Source organism: Cariama cristata, unplaced genomic scaffold, assembly GCF_000690535.1.
Source record: "Cariama cristata isolate BGI_N322 unplaced genomic scaffold, ASM69053v1 scaffold25074, whole genome shotgun sequence".
Taxonomy (NCBI): domain Eukaryota; kingdom Metazoa; phylum Chordata; class Aves; order Cariamiformes; family Cariamidae; genus Cariama; species Cariama cristata.
This window is the reverse complement of record NW_009615036.1, coordinates 1-18,445: the sequence shown is the minus strand read 5'-3', so window position 1 is coordinate 18,445 and position 18,445 is coordinate 1. Positions and strand designations below refer to the sequence as shown.

The 18,445-nt window shown below is 52.1% G+C and overlaps 1 protein-coding gene across 1 annotated transcript; it reads left to right on the top strand.

The window, feature by feature from the left end:
* Window positions 1-731: 731 nt before the first annotated feature.
* Window positions 732-17,044, top strand: SETDB1 (SET domain, bifurcated 1). The gene is made up of 22 exons (XM_009699665.1): window positions 732-943; window positions 1,254-1,431; window positions 2,095-2,200; window positions 2,661-2,771; window positions 3,063-3,264; window positions 4,554-4,627; window positions 5,011-5,201; window positions 6,089-6,218; window positions 6,620-6,723; window positions 6,834-6,847; window positions 6,989-7,015; window positions 9,317-9,475; window positions 10,165-10,767; window positions 11,042-11,158; window positions 11,470-11,639; window positions 12,568-13,184; window positions 13,811-13,839; window positions 14,130-14,262; window positions 14,756-14,921; window positions 15,605-15,816; window positions 16,254-16,342; window positions 16,927-17,044. Exons 1-22 carry the CDS (start codon window positions 732-734, stop codon window positions 17,042-17,044), a joined length of 3,762 nt encoding a protein of 1,253 aa, XP_009697967.1.
* Window positions 17,045-18,445: the final 1,401 nt, after the last annotated feature.

The following is an 18,445-nucleotide window of genomic DNA, read 5'->3' as shown; positions in this document are numbered from 1 at the left end:
AGGAGGGGGGAGTGGGCCCAGGGCTGGCAGGAGCAGGAGGTGAGGGGAGCGCTGGAGATGAGGATGTGCATAGATACAGACAGGGATGCTGAAGGGAGAGGTGAGAGCGGGGAGCCCTGTGGGAAGGAGGGAGGCATCTGTGAGTGCTGCTGAGCAGGGAAAGACTTCAAAGTGACGGAGACTGGATGCATTAATGCCAGGCCGAGCTCAAAGGGGAATGCGAGGGCCACAGGCCTGGACAGAGGAAACTGCTGGGGCCATCCTGGGGGCTGGATGTTATAATGTTCCTTAAACAGGCCAGGCAGGGGAAGACAGGAGCTCTTCTGGGCTACTGCGTGAAGGTGAAGCTGTGGGACAGATTGGGAGAGGCACGTGCGTGGTTCTCCTCCCAGGCAAGGCAGAGAGTTGGGAACGGCTCCGCAGGTTTTGCAGAGGAGAGGGTGATGAGGTGGCGAAGCGTCAGGCTCTGGTGCTCAGTGGGTTTGAAGAGTCTGTGCAGAGATCGGAGGAGACGTCAGGAATCCTTGGTTGTCCTGGAGTCCTCTGGCTCCACAGTTTGCTTGCACTCTAGTTATTTTTGGCTCCTTGTGATGTTATCATAACAACATCTATAACATTTTCTTCCTGACTAGCTTTCAAAAAAGGCGCTTATGGTCTTGCGAGCGCCATGTCTCAGAGGACATGCTATACTGGCCTTTTCTCACCTCTTTGTGGTGTCAGGTGCAGCAGACATGGATTCCCAGGAGATCAAAGAGCTGCAGCAAGAAGTGATGGAGGAGCTGGGAATCTCCATGGAGGAGCTCCAGGATATCATCGACAAAGAGCTGGAGAAGTTTGAGTGCGTGAAACAGAGGAAGCAGCAGCTGGAGGAGCTGGAGAAGTGCGTGAAACAGAAGGAAGAAGAAGTGGCTCGCGTTGACCGGCTCTTTGACGACGCTTCAAGGTAAGCACGCTTGGAATTGCAGCCACGTGTCAGAGTTGGGCTGCAGAGGAGAGGGAGGTCACTTGATGAGTGCTGCCCATTTCCCTTCGGTGTAGACTGACGCTGTGATTCCGCGTCGGTTCGTTTGTGTGTGGTTATTGAGGGATAATTAAAATTATTCCCCTGTGGCTTTAAATCCTTCCTGTGAATACTCTTCCCTCACCTCATCATGGTTGTATTTAATTAGCAGCTCCCCAGTGGTCAGTTCCTATTTGTTTCTGCAGTACTGTGGGATGTACAGCTGGGCTCTTCTTGTCTTTTTTTTCCCCAGAGCCATTGATAAATGTGAGATATTGGTGAAGGATCTGTACTCCAAGCTGGGCCTCCAGTACCGTGAGAGCAGTTCTGAGGATGAGGACTTGGCTGCCAAGGCCACGGAAGTGATTGAGATCCCAGATGAGGACGACGATGATGTCATGAGTATCGATTCGGGCTGGAAGCACAGTTCAGTATCTCATTGCGCCACATGGTACCGAGGGGAGGGATGGAGATCTGAGCATCTCCTGCGGGAGCATGGGAATGAGAGGGATCAGAATAAGGATATCATAAAGTTAGCCATAAGGCACGCTGGTCCGTAAGCCGGAGAGGATCAGGTAGGAAATGCCGTTAGCTCATGAGGAACATCACCGCTTGCACGGTCTGCCAGGGCCCGTAACTATTCCGTGGTTCCTGGAGTCCCAAAGTGGGACTTCTCCCTTTTCCCACCTGCCTGACTGTTGTCCCCATCAAATGCTGTCCCTGCAGGGAAGCTGCCTGTGCAGGCTGTTGTGCGTCTAGAAAGGGTGGTTTAGTAAAAGCCTTGCTTGAGTGGATTTCTTGACCGGGACAGAGAAGGCTTTTGAATGGATGCTTCTTTCTGTTCCCTCTTCTTTCGGTGACTTAACTAGGATGGGGTTTTTTCCACCCCAAGATGTTTTAAACCACTTTTTTCTCTTTAAACACAGGCGATGGTAGTCCCAGAATCGCAAAGAATCAGACTCTGGTGAGTTGGAAAAGACCTGACTATAGCGTACTTCTGAAGTGAGGTTTTGCTGGAACACTTAGGACAGCATTGTATTTGGTGCAAAAAAGAAAAGGTTCTTCATGTTTTCTTTCTCTTTCCTTCCCTTCAGATGCGGGAAGCCATGGCTGCAATGAGAAAGTCTGCCCAGGATGTTCAGAAATTTATGGATGCTGTGAACAAGAAAACGAATGCCCAGGATGCACAAAAAGGTCAGTGTGTGAGAGGAGGGGCTGGCACCCGTGTGTGCCCATACCCTGGACCTCTCTGCATCGTATGCCTGTTGGTTTTCTTACTGAAAAAGAAAATAACTATTCTGTTTCCCTGCTGGAAAGACCCATTAGGATATATTGATTCCAAATTCCTATTTTTCTTTAAGACCTTTCCGAAAGCAAACACAAGTGGTGCAGTTTCCATAACATGAAAGCTTTTTAATGATGTTTAAACCTCACTTGCTAATTACGCCATCCAGTAAAACCGAGGCACTTAGGCTGTCTGAGGTAAAGAAAAGCAAGAACGCCTCCTGTCTCAGGTCCAACAGATGTTCTTCCAATTCTGTACATAAAAGAGGGAGTCTTTGGGTGATTTCTAACTTACTTTCTGCTGTTGTTCCATGGGTAGATGCACCAGCCCCTCAGGAAACTCCTGGCACTGCCCAGCCCGTTGGCCCTGCAGCAGTTGGGAGTGATCTCAGCAATGATGGTGATCTGAACGTCGGCATGAGGATCCTGGGCAAGAAGAGAACCAAAACATGGCACAAAGGAACTCTGATTGCAATCCAGACAGTCGGTACGTCCCGTGCTTGATGCTGTGACATGGTGCTTGTGGCTTTCGGTAAGCTCTGGGTGGGTAACGTCGATCAGGCTTGGAGCAGGTCCCCTCCCGTGTCAGAACACCTAGTGCCGCTTGGAAAGAGTTGAGAAAGCAGCACGTTTCCACTAGAATATTTTACCTTCCAAATGAATTTCTGAAAGGTTTCAAGTAAGTTCTGAACTTGGATTAGAAAGGTGTAGGGTATTGGACTTCTTGTATGAAATCACTTGGCTTTTATTTATCTTGCCCTGTTGAAATGTTTTTCAGGTGCTGGAAAGAAGTACAAAGTGAAATTTGATAATAAAGGGAAGAGTTTGCTTTCTGGCAATCACATCGCTTATGACTATCACCCCTCGCCTGAGAAACACTACGTTGGCAGCAGGGTTGTGGCAAAATACAAAGATGGGAATCAGGTTTGGCTGTACGCTGGCATTGTGGCTGAAACCCCGAACGTAAAGAATAAAGACAGGTATTAATCCTCCTCCACAGTCACACACACACCCCCACCCTTTTTTGGTTTGGTTTGGTTTTAGGAAAAAAAGACGAGAGAAAAAAAAACAGGTATATTTGTATATTTGCTGTTGTGGGAGATACGTTCTTTTCTGCCCTTTCTGGGGACGTAGCTCTGAATGTTGTTTCTTCATCTTATCTCTGAAAGCTCTGGGTGGAGCTTCCATTCTATTACTCATGTCCCTGAGTCAGAAATTATATCTGGTAATTCATTCAAATTATCACACAAATATAAGTGCACTGCTCAAGGCATAAAACAAAGCATTAGGGAATATGAGCCCTAGAAGCATTTAGTGCCAGCAGTGTTGCCAGAGCACTTAAGGAGAAGAAACAGCAGGTCTAAAGCAGCCTTTTCAGTCGTGTATAAATAAGGGGCAGGACTTCTTTGATGTTGTGGTTTAGGCTTGTGGTCTTTCTGAGAAGATTCATAAAGGATATAATCACCCTCTTTGTTTCAAGTGTGGATCTGCCGTAAATGCCTAATTGTGTCAAGCTCTATCTGATACGTGTTTAATAACTGAAAATGGACTGCATTTATTACTCGTATTGCAAATTTAGTCCTCTTGCCTAGGCTGGCTGTAATGCTGATCTCTCGTCATGCAACATTTATACAGCTCCATATCCTGAAGTTATGATTCAGAGGCACACAGCGCTAAGCGGGTGCCATATCCAGCCTTGCGGGTATCCCCCTCCGAGCTCCAGGTCCCCCGCAGGCACTGGGGACCCTCTCCTGCTGTCTCCTGTCTGCAGCTGGAGCCCTAGAGGTGTCCCCAGCTCCCTCCCTGTGGCGCTGTTCGAGTCACAGTGCACAGCCTCTGCTGCTGCTTTGTCCCAGAGGCTCCAAAAATACCTTTTCTTGCAGAGATTAGGAGCAATTAAACTGTCTTTTCTCTTCCTTTACCTCCTGTGGCTGAGGCACGGAGGGAATCCAGAGCTGAGGGAAGAGGGCCTGGCTGGGCTGGGCTGTTGGAGGGCCTTTGGGCAGCCTCTCTTTTGTCTTTGGGAGCACAGGGATGGCTCGGGGCTAGGGGAGAGCTGTTGTGAAAGAAAGTGGCAGTGCTGCAAAGCTCACGATCTCCTGGCAGAAGCGATCACTTTGTTCTGTCCTCATCCACCATATCTGATTTGAGGGCCTTTGGGACTGGCAGGAGAAACCGGGAGAGGTGCTCCACTTCCATTATGTGATGTGGAACTGCATTTTATTCAACTGCATTTCCAATTCCAACTTCCAACGCTGTTGTTCTCCAGGTTCTTGATCTTCTTTGATGATGGCTATGCTTCCTATGTCAAGGAGTGGGAGCTGTACCCAATCTGCAGGCCACGTGAGTGATCCCTGCCCCTCTTGTGTCCTAACACTGAAACTGTACGAAGAGCCTTTGGGTATATGAAAGAGCGTGGGCTCGAAAGAGAAGGGACAGACTTCATGTCCCCTCTGGTGCTGTGTGTGTAGGCATTTGCTTTGCATATGAAGCTGGAGGAAATAGTGGTTTATTACCGGCAGAGTGAGTGTGCTGTCACTCCTTGCACTCTGGGTGCGTTAACATGGCTGAATGCCCTGCTGCCAAAAATCCAACCACTCGGGATTGCTGCTTAAGTGTTCTTACAGAAAAATCCACCTGGGATCTCTTTAAGAAAGAGTTAAAGGTTCTCTTTGTAAGAGTCTTTCCTCCTCTTCCCTTTCTCCCATCCGTCCCTTTCTGAACAGTGAAAAAGACCTGGGAAGACATAGAGGATGTTTCCTGCCGCGATTTCATTGAGGAGTACATCACAGCCTACCCCAACCGTCCCATGGTGCTGCTGAAGAATGGCCAACTGATCAAAACGGAGTGGGAAGGGACCTGGTGGAAATCCAGAGTGGAAGAAGTGGATGGCAGTCTGGTCAAAATCCTTTTCCTGGTAAGGCAATTTCCCTTCTCCCATTAGAGGGGGAAGGTGGGCTTCAATTTGAGTTTGGGGGGGCTGACTCTGTTGGCCTGATCAAGTCCAGTTTCCTCACTAATGTCAGACAGGGTCCTGGAGCAAGCAGGTATTTTGCTTAGTAGGTAGACCGCAGATTTCTACTGTGCATTGACGTGAAGGTGACTGTTCCGTTTGCACGACAAAAGCTTCAAAAGCCTTTTAAAGCGTTTTGCCTGTGGAACTTTAAAGTGGTAGATGAATAAGAAACAAAATCCATCATCTGCAGGTATTCTGTCCTCCTCCCTTTCTTGGTGTAAGCACCTAGCCGTGTCTTCTGTCCAAATACAAGTGCTGGTTTGCGAAGCGGGAGAGAAACTGAGCGGAAGCTGCGATATTCTGCTTGCTCCAATTCTACAAATTGCAGAAAGGGAGCAGATACACCATCTGTGCCCCCTTGGCTCCTTTCCTGTCTAGATAACTGCATAGCCACTGGGGCTGGGGAAGACGTTGTGCGCTTGCAAATTTAACCTCCCTGTCCTGGAGCAGATCCCGTTTGTGCTGAGGAGTTAGCTTGTCTCCTGAAGGAGTCTGGTTTCTCCAGCAGTGCCTCATTAATCGGTTGTTGGGCTAAGAACAGAACTGCGTTTGAGGTTTGGGGTCTTGGTATTGGGCCTCTTTGTAGATTTGGTTTGTATTCAGTGTTCCCCCGGATATGATGAGTTGCTGCCTGTGTTCTCTCTTGGCTGCATGGTCTTTCAAGAGCCTTTAGGTCAATGGTTTGCCTCCTTTCCATTCGATTCTGCTCACTGTAAAAGCACACTGCTCTTTCCCAGGCCTGTATTGTACCTGTAGGTGCTGTGAGTATTGTCTTCTCCTTGCTGCAGGATGACAAACGTTGTGAGTGGATTTACCGGGGTTCCACACGCCTCGAGCCCATGTTCAGCATGAAAACTTCCACAGCCTCCACCCAAGAAAAGAAGCAAAGTGGACAAGCAAGGACTCGTCCCAATGTTGGTATGTAGTATCTTTTTCTTGAATTTGTATCCTGGAATTTGAATGAACGCATTGTGGGTTGGCGGGGGTGGATGGGTTGGTTTGGGTTTTGGTTGGTTTTGGTGTTTTGTTTTTTTTTTTTTTCAGCAGAACTCCTGGAGATGTAAGGTTTACAGTGGGCTTTTTCTTCTGGCATAAAGATGTCACAAAACCAGACTGCAGTTGTGTGAAGTGGCCAGAATCTGTTTGGGGTGACTGGCTGTGACTCGGAGCTCAGCCAGTGACCCAGTGTTAATTGCAAATGCCTCTCTTTTGGTTGCCGTCGGGGACTAAATCAGTATTTTGTGGCTAGTGCAACAAACTTTGGTTGATGGTAGAGACTTTTCCTGTTGATTCTTTGCTTTTTCTCCCTTCCCCACTAGGTGCTGTCAGGAGCAAAGGGCCTGTAGTACAATATACGCAAGATTTAACGGGAGCCGGTACCCAGTACAAACCTTTAGAGCAAATGCAGGCAGCCTCGCTGGCTGCACGGTCCGCTTCTCCGCAGGCTGCTGAGATGGAGTAAGTACTCGAGTCAGTTCTCTGCTTCCACCACTACCTCCTTTGCGTTCCGTCTCCAGTGCTCAGCTCTTTCAGGCACCACCCTTTCCGTGTAGAGGAATCCTCAGGTGCAGGTTTCCTCCATGACTAGGCTTGTTTCCTGGTTACACAAATTGGTTTTAGTCATGCTTCTGGGGGAAACTCTAGATAAAGGCTGCTGGATGAGTAATTGGGGGCGGGAGAGCTGACAGCCCAGCACCCCCTGAGCCAAATGCCATGTTCTTACTCAGAGCTAAAGCTTTGCACTTGATGTATTTCCAAGTTAGAACGTTTGCTCCTTCTCTTCTGAAAATCTGAATTGCTCCCTCGTGTCACGATCCAGGCACTGGCCCCCGACTGCCTTGTATTCCTCCACTTGGACTGACCTGCTCGCAGACCTCAATGACTTACGAGGCACTGAGAACTCGGGATCAGTGGTTGGTCTCGGTGGTCATGGACCAAACCTGATAAAGCTAAGCCACGGCCAAGTCGCACACGTGCCTCCTGCTGCCTGGGGCCCAAGCGGGATGTTCTCGGAGGTGCAGGCTAGTCTCGAAGGAGGCCTGGATGAAGGAGGAACTCGGCCTTGTGACAAAGGGAGCCTGTTGGAGAACACCAGGGTACCCTAGCATGTGCTCTGGAACTTTAATAACTTTCTAGGGGAGAGAGATGCTGTCCCGATTCATTTTTGTCACCACTGTGGATTTCCCATCAGAATTTATGGATGCCTGGCCCCCTGCCAGCATGTCTTCTGCTGTGACTGTGCCTTGCTGCATAGGCAAAAGGGAGAAAGGAGATGTCCCAGCTGTAAGGAACCTGTGCAGCAAGTGAATTGTTGCTCATCGGATGCTCTCTAGGTGTAGCAGCATCTGAGAAACCCCACCTGCCCCCAGCCTCCCGTCTCAGGAGGGGCTTCCTCTCCAAGTACCAGTGCAATATGGCCCATTCTGCCCCTGGATGTGGAGGCTAATTTGGAAATGCTCCTCCTGTGCCATTCTGACCAGGACTTTAGAATCAAAGCCATAATAGCCGTGCTCCTCGTCTCTTAACATAACCAAGAAGAGAGGCCGATGCTGAGGGAGGTCTGCTCCAGCATGAGAAATGCAACGCTGGCTCCTCCACCGTCAGTCTAGGGCCCCACCAGCGAACAGAGGAAGAGCTGGGCTGTTGCCCTCAGACCAGGGCCCCCTGAGCTGTCGATGGCGTAGGAAGGATGTGCAGTGACGCAGCACGAAGATGATAAAGTTGGACTGCGGCGATCGGCCAGCCTGCTGTCTCATTTGCTGCCGAATCTCTCCTTTTCCATTTAACAGTGGTCACAAGAAACGTTTGGGGGTTTTGGGGGGGTTTTTTGGCTTTTCTGTCTCCCCACAGAGGCTTTGACTTTAGGATCTCGTTTTCAGATCTAATACAAGCAGACGCTATAGACGTTTCCCTGCCCTACCTTTAAATAGCGAACTGCTTAAAGACAACTGGTTTTAAACGTTGACTGAAGGCAGCATACTATATCCATGTCCCTGCTGTCCCAAGGGACCCTTTTGGGTTAAAAACACATTGGTTTTAGATTATTAAAACTAAAACTGGGAGAATGGTTTCTTCACTCTGATGTTTTGTTTACTCTGAGGAAGGCCTGGTTCTCTTCCCTCTCTAGTCTCACTTTCAAGTTCTTCTACGGTGCCAGGGAGCTGCTGTCAGCCATTTCTGGCTGTTTAAAGCCCATTGACGGAAGCTTTTTTTCTCTTACTCTTGAATTCTGAAATCTGTGTTAACACCTTGCTTTTAAGGCAGATGTTTGCAGAAACGGTCGCTCCCTCCTGCTCTCAGTGTCTCCTCCCTTTCTACCCTGATAACATAAACTATGTTCTTCCACTTGTGGGAAAACCAGTGGCTGCTTTGGGGTGTTTTCCTGTTTAATTGGTACAGATGGATTGCACATCTTGGCGGCTGTTTTCTCAGAGTGTCTTCCAAGTGCCTCCCACCTTCCCGATGTTGTGCGTCGGGCTGCAGAGGTGTTTGGGAGCCCCTCGTAGCCCTTTCGTCAGTGATGTTTTTACATTCCCTTGCACAACCTTATCTTGTTACTTGGTGCAGACAAAAGAGTCCTCTGTACTTCTTATTCCTCCCACCGCTCCGTACTGTTGCACTGATTGAGTCTCTCTAAGCTCGTTTCTGCTATTGCAGGGGTTTCTTCCTGTACTGATCTGTCCACCTTCCTGAAGTGAAGGCCTTGGACATCCTCATTATGCTCCCTCTCACCCTCATGCCTCACTTCCAAATAAATAGCAGTATGTCAGAAGTCGCTTCTAAATGTAGCTGAGTTCTGGCATTTGGTCGGGGTTGTTGCGGGACCGCTGTAGCACAAATAGGAACGGGCTGATTTTCACACTTGTTAGGAAAAAATCTGCTCGGTTTCTCTCGGATGGGGCACTGTTGCTGGCCTCCATGGGGGAGTGTTATTTGATTGCCCCTGTCTGTCTAAACCCTACCGGTTGTATGAGTGCGTCCATCTTGCAAATCGCCTCCCTTCTTCCCTCGTGCAGATGCTCCGACAGTCAGCTGGCCCAGTCGAGAAAGCAAGTGGCCAAGAAAAGCACTTCCTTCCGTCCTGGCTCCGTGGGCTCGGGGCAGTCGTCACCTTCTTCGCCCGTCCTAAGTGATACATCTCCGGCGGGAAGGACCGGTGCGGCCCAGCAGCATCGGTAAGCTGAGCTTGTTCGCACTTAGGACAAATGCAGCGATATCCCTGCATCCTTGTGAGAGTTTGGGATGCTGGTAGCGATTTGGGGCTTGTTTGGTGCAGGTTTATTTTGTTGTGGATTGACACCTTTGTTTGCCAGCTTCTCCGGTCCTGAGCATTTATCTTCCCTTCCAGACAACTGGTCGTTACGTTTCGTTGTTGGCTTGAGCTTGGAGGGTCTCTTACCAGTTCTGACCAGCATTTACCCCAGTGGGGCCCTAGCCAAAGCCTCTGACTCTGCTTATTTTTAGACAACTCCCATTTCTACGAGCTACTTGGGTCAGGGGGAAGCTGCTGTTGATGTAAATCTGCAGGTGGCTTTTCCACACTGGTGGCTTTGTGGCAATCAATCCACAGCACAGAAGCCGTTGATCCAGGTTTTGAGACCACAACCCACTCGTGCTTGTTTTCGCTTCCCTAGTTCTGATTTGAGGGGTGTTTTTGTGTGTTTTCTGCTCCCTTTGGGGCCTGCCCAGCCTTGCTCCCCAGTGATGCCGGGCTTTGGGTCTCGCTGGACTTGAGTGGGACAGGGTGTCCCAGCCTGTAACTAGCAGCTGCTTTGATGGAAATTAAGTGCCTAAAATCCCTTTGCAGTTTACAGAAGTTTTCCTTAAGCCGCAGTTGCTCAGTGTTTCCCTTTACCTGTAACAGGCTCTGCAGTGGCCAGGCAGGCAGTGGCACAGCCCAGGCCTTCCACGGCATGATGGACCGCGTGCCCAACGAGCCCTCTTACCGAGCCCCGCTGGAGAAACTCTTCTACCTGCCGCACGTCTGCAGCTACACCTGCCTGTCCCGCGTCCGTCCCATCCGCAGCGATCAGTACCGCAGCAAGAACCCCCTGCTCATCCCGCTGCTCTACGACTTCCGACGGATGACGGCCCGCCGGCGGGTTAACCGCAAGATGGGCTTCCACGTCCTCTACAAGACGCCGTGCGGGCTGTGCCTGCGCACCATGCAGGAGATCGAGCGCTACCTTTTCGAGACAGACTGCGACTTTCTTTTCCTGGAGATGTTCTGCCTGGACCCGTACGTGCTGGTGGATCGCAAGTTCCAGCCCTACAAACCCTACTACTACATCGCAGACATTACCAAGGGCAAGGAGGACGTGCCGCTGTCCTGTGTCAATGAGATCGATAACACCCCGCCTCCGCAGGTGGCCTACAGCAAAGAACGCATCCCCGGCAAAGGGGTTTACATCAACACCAGCTGGGAATTCCTCGTGGGCTGCGACTGCAAAGACGGCTGCAGAGACAAGTAGGTGACTCCTCGTGTGTCGCTGGGCCTGGAGGGTGGGGGACAGCGCCTGGACTCTGTTGCCTGCCCTGATAACAGCCCAAGGTGGACCTGCTCGGGACTTTAAGCCCATGCAGCTCTGGATGGTTGCAGAGTTGACTCCAAGTCAAGCCCTGTGTGCCCGTCTCTGCGTATACGCATGCAAAAAAGATGGGATTTCTTTTCCTTTCTGCAAAACCAGTCTGTTAAACATAACTTCTGAGGCATGGGTGGGTTTTTCTGTGTGTCTCTCTAGATCGAAATGTGCCTGTCACCAGCTGACGGTCCAAGCGACGGGCTGCACCCCGGGTGGGCAGATCAACCCCAACTCAGGATACCAGCACAAAAGGCTGGAAGAATGCCTCCCGACAGGGTAAGTAGAGCTGCGTCTTCTCCTTCCCTCACAAATACCAGCCCCAGAAACTTGGCCTCCGATGCTATCAGAGAGGCAGTATTTCCCGGAGCTAAGTGCAGGTGCTGAAAACCTGCCTCTGTTCTTGATTATTCTGCTGATGTGTGGCCCGGGATCTCTGTGCATTACCGTAGTACCTGGCAACTACACTCTCGCTACTCTGCCGAGCTTTAAGTTGCTGCTGCAAGTCCCTCTGCATCATTGCTGGTACAACACCAAGTCTTGGGATATTGATTTAGCAAGGAAGATGGCACTGTTCTCCTTTCTTTCAGAGTTTACGAGTGTAACAAGAGGTGCAAGTGCAACATTAACATGTGCACCAATCGCTTGGTGCAACACGGGCTCCAAGTCCGACTGCAGTTATTCAAGACGCAGAACAAAGGCTGGGGCATTCGCTGCCTTGATGATATTGCTAAAGGCTCTTTTGTCTGCATCTACGCAGGTAGGATCTCACCCTGCTAAACAAGCAGGTAGAAGCCTCTTGGTTTTGAAACAGGTGCTGTGAACGAAAAGCCTTTGTTGAGCCAGAGCTCATGATGGTGGTCACATGTATTCAGATAGGAATCTGCTTTGGTTTGGGTAAGGAGGTGGGGAACGAGTATTGGAAAAGATCTGGTTGTGTCAAGCTTGTGTCAGGCCCGAGATCCAGGTTTCGTTTATCACAAAATGCCAAACCCAGCAGAAGGGGTGTGAAGCTCTTCCTGCCCTCGTTAAGGGGACAGGAAGGCGAAAACTTAGATGATGAACTTGCAGCACTTTGATTTCCTGATTGATGCCCCTCCCTTGCTCAACTCTGAAGCAAGATGCTGCAGAAACCAGCTGTGGCTGCAGTGCCAGCGTCAAGAGAAGTGCTCCGATCCCCAGAGCTGTTCCTGCGCACTGAGGGTGAATCAGCACAGACCTGTTTCCTGTTTGCATCAAACCAGTTGCTAGGACATTGGCACAAACCGATAAAATGCAGAAGTTGCGCAGCATGGTTGCGTTAACTCTGAAACAAAACTAACCCTGGGCATTGCCTGAGTTCTCCTGCTCTGATTTCTTGCCCTTAACATTGCCTCTGTGCTACACCGTCACCTCCAGCCCTTCGGGGGAAAAGCCAGTCGCCCTCTTTGAATTGAATTGCTGTTTGAGAGATTTCCGTGTTGGAAGCCTGGATGTTGGCGAGGGCCCACTTTAGATCAGCCACGTGCTTCAGATTTTCATTATCTCGAGTATCAGGGTAATACGCTGTCCTTTCCCGGCCCAGCTTTGGACTAAGGTGTTGTCAGGCCTGTTTGCTACTCAGTGAGCCTTTGGGGAGGATAAAATTTATGGGGTAGGAATGCCATCCCTGGAAAACTCACACTTAGTTTTCTATTTCCCATCCCCAGGGAAAATCCTCACGGATGACTTTGCCGACAAAGAGGGGTTAGAGATGGGTGACGAATATTTTGCAAACCTGGATCACATCGAGAGCGTGGAGAACTTCAAGGAGGGCTACGAGAGTGACGCAAAATGCTCTTCTGACAGCAGCGGGGTGGACCTCAAGGATGAAGAGGAGGAAAACACAGGCACTGAGGAGCAGGAGGAGTCCAACGAGGACAGCTCTGACGACAACTTCTGCAAGGACGAGGACTTCAGCACCAGCTCGGTATGGCGCAGCTATGCCACGCGACGGCAGACCCGGGGCCAGAAGGAGAACGGGCTGTCAGAGACGGCCTCCAAGGACTCAGGGCTCACCCGGCAAATCAGCCACGATGAGACGGCGGTGGCTGCCTCCTGCAAGCTGCCGGTGTCGGAGGAGACCTCGAAGAACAAAGTGGCCTCGTGGCTGAGCTCCAACAGCATGTCTGACGGCTTCCAGGACAATGACAGCACCTCCTCCTTCAAGATGAGCGAAGGTGGCGAAGCCAAGGCCAACAAAACAGAGCCTCCTGGTGAAAGAGAGAAAGCCTGTGCTTCTGCCCCGGGCGACCTGGACGGAGAGTCAAAGGCATCAAAGAAAGATGTAAGGGAGGGCTGTGGGACTGGGAGATGAGTGTTGGCCCCTGCCTCGGGGGGCACAGATGAGGAAATAGAGACACAGAGATGTGCTCTTGCTCAGATGGCTTCTCTACCCCCTACAAGACGACTGTGGTGCTGTTTGGTGTCCCCTTGCCCCGCTTCCTTGGCCTTTGCCCACTGTGGTGGGGTAGGGAGGTGCCTTTCCCCCTTCCAGGGGGAAGTTGTGGCACAGGAGCCTACAAAGAAGTTGCTCAGCATGAGCTGAGCTTAACATCCCTCCTGCCCTGGGCGCGACGTGCCTGTGCAGCCCTGAGAGAGGGAGCCACCGCCAGCCCGGGTACCCGCGGTGGTGTGGGGAGGGTTCAGACAGGGCTGGGGACTCCGGGCGGTGGAGAGGTGGTCTCCGTCCACCCCCTGCTCTGGAGAGGGGACTCAGAGACCCAACTGCGTGGGATGCGGAGGGTGGGAGAGCTGTGCTCATCACACAGCCCTTCCGGAGCACCCCCGGCGCTGAGGGGGGTGGCCGGCTTCTCGCACCTGGGCTGGTATTTGGGGAGCATTTCCACAGAAGGGCTGAAGAGTGCTCCAAAAGGGAGAGCTTTTAATCTTCTGTACTTCTTCCCTCTGCAGGAACCTGAAGATCCAACCAAAATTCCTGGGTAAGGTTCCTTAAATTATATTTTCCTGCTTTTTATTTCCAAATATCGCTCAGAATGAATTGCTGCAACTCGAGGGCTGCCCCTGAACTCTATTAATGTCGCTGCCAGAGTGCACCGCGAGGTTGGGAGGGTTTGGGCTGTGCCCCAGTGTGCACTGGAAGTTAAACCCTTGGAGATGGCAGTCTTGTCCAGCTCTCAGCTTTCCTCCACTGCTCCGTCCCTGCCTGGCCTGCGGACAATCTCCCCGGTGATGCAAGCGTGACCCGCTCTTGTCCTCGCTCCCCCGCCAGGTTAAGCGACTTGGGAAGGATGTATGGCTACAACCCGAGCCCTCCCAAACTGGAAGGGATCCGGAGGCCGACGAGCAAGACCGCCCTGCTGCAGAGCAGACGGCATTCTCTTGCCACGCAGCCCGCCACGGATGTGAGCGGTGATCCTTCAGGCTTCAGACGTGGGCTGGAAGGGGTGAGCCTGGCTATGCCTCAACTCCACATTGGTTTGATGAAGACCTTGAACCTTACTTCGGGTTGTTTCTGTGCCACTTTCAGTCCCAGTTGAGCACCAGCGCAGGGCTTCTGGTTCGTAGTTGGGATTTCCTGGGGGGCAGTCGATTTCCTTCAGACAGCGGGGGTCTTTCATGGCTCTGAAAGCACCTCCTACCCCCCCCCTCCCCAAAAAAGAAGAGGACAGCATGGTGTTCGTGCCATGTGTTAGACTGGGAGGTAGCACCTCGGTTCGCATACTCGGTGCGTGATCCACTTCAAACGGGCGTCCTAGCACACAGAGCTCCTCTGCTAGAAAAGAGCAAAATACACTGGGGGGAAAAAGGGAGCCCTGAACATCTCTTGGGAAGCGATGAAACGATGCTTTCCCCTGACCCGAGGAGCACCCAAGAGCTGTTAATGCCTTTCTGCAGGACGTGCTGACCCTGTCGAGCAGCACAGACAGCGAGGGGGAGAACGGGCAGACGGCGGCGGGGCAGGCCCAGGGCACCACCAACGACAGCGATGACATCCAGACCATTTCCTCGGGCTCCGAGGAGGAGGAAGGGGACGACAAGAAAAATCCCTCGTCTGGGTCAGGTGAGGATAGCTGCTGGGGGAGGAACAAGGGCTGAGTGCGGAAAGTACTGAGGTACAGCAAGACATTTTGGCCAGAAACCACCAGGAAGGGCTCCTGGGGACGTAGCAGCTGTGAGCACGGCGTGTCCTGCTCCAAGCACCTCTGAGCTTTGTCTAATGACCGAGTTCTGAAGCTTCCCCGTGTGTCGTTTGAGCCGTATCTGCAAACCCCCGTCCTCAAGTACTAGACATTTGTGGGTATCTTAAGAAAAAGCGGCCGTGAAGCGCAGTATGGTGGGTTTCCAGGCTCCACTGGGTCGAGCGGAGAGCTGGGGGATTCCCAGGAGCCCTCCCGGGGTGGGATTTTAGATCTGAGCTGCATCCCTAAGGGGTTTATTACCCTCCCTGTGAAAGAAGAGAGCGTCTTGGGCCAGCAGCACTACTGCGGGGTTCCTTTTCTGGAAAATGGAGAGAGAACACGGCAGGGTTCTCCTCTTGTGGCAGGTCCTGTGAAGAGGCAGGTGGCGGTGAAATCCATTCCCAGGAGCCCTCCCGGGGTGGGATTTTAGATCTGAGCTGCATCCCTAAGGGGTTTATTACCCTCCCTGTGAAAGAAGAGAGCGTCTTGGGCCAGCAGCACTACTGCGGGGTTCCTTTTCTGGAAAATGGAGAGAGAACACGGCAGGGTTCTCCTCTTGTGGCAGGTCCTGTGAAGAGGCAGGTGGCGGTGAAATCCACCCGAGGTTTTGCCCTGAAATCAACTCACGGCATCGCCATCAAGTCGACCAACATGGCAGCGGCCGACAAAGGCGAGAGCGCGCCCGTCCGCAGAACCACCCGCCAGTTCTACGACGGAGAGGAATCCTGTTATATCATCGATGCCAAGCTGGAAGGGAACCTGGGTCGCTACCTCAACGTGAGTCACTGCCCTTGGCCGGGGACGAAAGGGGAACGTCCCTTGGCAGCTGAGAAGGGAAAGGGACATGTTTGGGGTGACCTTGGGGTGTTCCTCCCCAAGACTAGATAAAATACAGTAAAAAAAAGTGGGAAAAGAGCAGGACTAGGAGGATGATCCACCCCCACAAGTGAAATAGGGAGCTGCTCTGGCCCCGTGACGCGTGGCCAGTCAGTCCTTCCAGCGACCATTACCTTTGCAAGCGCGGATCTTATGACTCATCCCTGGTTGTGCAGGCAGGGGAGGGAGCGCGTCCTGTTCCAGCAGGCTTACGCTGGATGCAGCGGACAAATCGGGAATGCTGCGTGTTTCTGAAGGCTTGTGTTTACTGCTGGCTGCTTTGCATCCCTCCCGACGCAGGAACTTGCTCACTGTGTTTGTCTCCGCTCCCTTTACAGCATAGCTGCAGTCCTAACCTCTTCGTGCAGAACGTTTTTGTGGACACGCACGACCTCCGCTTCCCCTGGGTCGCCTTCTTCGCCAGCAAGTGAGTCGTGGTGCGCTTGGGGAAGAGCTGCCAGGTCATGGGGCTTGGTTGGACCCAGCTCCTCGGCCGGGGCTGTGCGACGAGCGCGGGGCTGGGTGTTTCCTACTCCTGGTAACGGCCGTTTCACACCAGCCTGGGCCAGCAGAAACTTGGAGAGGAGTTGGGTGAGGACCTCTCTCCTGTGCTGGAGCTTCTGGTGTGATTTGCATCAATTTTAGGCCTTTCCAAAGGGGAGAGTTAAGGAGGGAGAAGCCGGCTGCCCAGCTTGTTTGAGTCGCAAACCTCGCAGGCAGCACCGGGCGTTGTGAGTCCCCGCCACGTGCCTCTCGGGCACCGCGAGCGTGGCGTCTCCTCTCTGAAGCCCCACGGGAGTGATTCATCGGGGAACTTTGTCCCTTTGCTCGCCGTGGAGCCCAGGGCAGCTGCGCTGGCCGCTTCACCCTTGCCCCAGGGGAAGCTGGACCGGGCTGCCCTGTCCACAGAGGTCATACATAAGCCTTGCTCTCTGCTTATCCCACTTTTTGGAATGGCCTCTTCTCCCAGCCTGTGCTCCTTTTTTTTTTTTTTTTCTCCTAACTTCCCAGGAGGATCCGAGCCGGCACAGAGCTGACGTGGGATTACAACTACGAGGTGGGCAGCGTGGAAGGCAAGGAGCTGCTGTGCTGCTGCGGGGCTATTGAGTGCCGAGGGCGGCTGCTGTGAGCCCACCCCTGCTCCCTCCGGATCCCTCTTGGCCGCAGGCCTGGTGCTGACTTTCCCTTTGTGAGGGTAAAGTTTCTTCTCAAGAGGTGGTTGTTTAATTGTAACCGTTACGAAGCCAAATACGGTGGCTTCAACTTTTCCCCGTTCACTTGAAAATTACAGCGGCAGATGGACCCGGAACAGAAACGTCACCTGGCACGTGCGTGACGGCGGTGCCCAAACGCGATGCTGTCACAGCTTTGCTTCTACCGCGTCCCCGGGGCTACAGTCACCCCCTGAGAGGACGATCTGGCCCTCTGTGCCGCAGGAAAGGCCGTCAGCCAAGCCCTTACCTGCCCGAGCTGTTGACAAGCAGCCATTTCCTGCTCCCTTCCAAAATTTAAGACACAAAGCCCCGGGCAGCTACAGCTCATGCTGGTGTTCCTGCCGGTTTTCCAGCAGGAAACACTTCCCCAAGGCTCCCGGGAAGTGCTTTTCACGGTTGGGACTGAGCTGGTGACGTCCCTGGGGGCTTGGGACCGGACTGGGAGGGAGCGAGGATGGTGGAGATAAGCCCAGTAAGAGTGGACCAATTTGGATTTACAGTGGTGACGTGAATTTAAGTGAGAAAAAAACCCAAAACAACGCATCTGTCCTCAACTGTGAGATGTTGTAAAGAATCTTTTCATTGTTAAAAAGCAATAAAGTATGTTTTTCTATTAAAAAAAAATACTGCCCTGAACTTTAGGCACAGTCAAAAGCCCCAAAAGAGCGGGATTTCACCACTCCGGTCATCCTCGTCTCCTGTGGGCTTGCAGGAAAACTGCCGGGCAGGTTACGCTGTGCGTGGGCAGCGGGACGGCAAGGAGCTCCCGCGGGCATTGTCACCTTTCCTTCCTTCTAGCAAAACAAATACTCGTTAAATCCTCCCCTGGGTAGAACTGAAGAGAATCTGGGTGAACTGTGCCTGCTAGGGAGCGGCTCTGACGCCGACCGCCTTCTCCCACCCCCCAGGAACTAACTAGGCTCAAATTAAGGAGTTTGGCTTAAAAATACTGGGCTGAAGTTGGAGCCGAGACAGCCTTGAACTTGACTGAATCAAACCAAACTTGATTTGGGCACCTGCGGCCGGGGGTAGGGACGGGCAGAGGGAGGGTGGAGCGTTTTTTGTGTGCTGCCGGCCGGACATGCCCCCAGCGGCCGCTCCACCACTAAAACGCGCTTTATTTTTTTTCTCCCCCCTCCTCGGCAGCAAGGCACCATTTCAGGTGCTGGGGTTTGGGGCTTTTTTCCTTTTTTTGGGCAGGGTTTGTACCTGCACAGCCAAAGAGTTCAATAAACCCCCATGAGCACAGGCTAAAAAAGGCAGATTTTTTTTTTTTTTTTACAAATCGGAATCAATTGTAAGATTCGTACACCCCC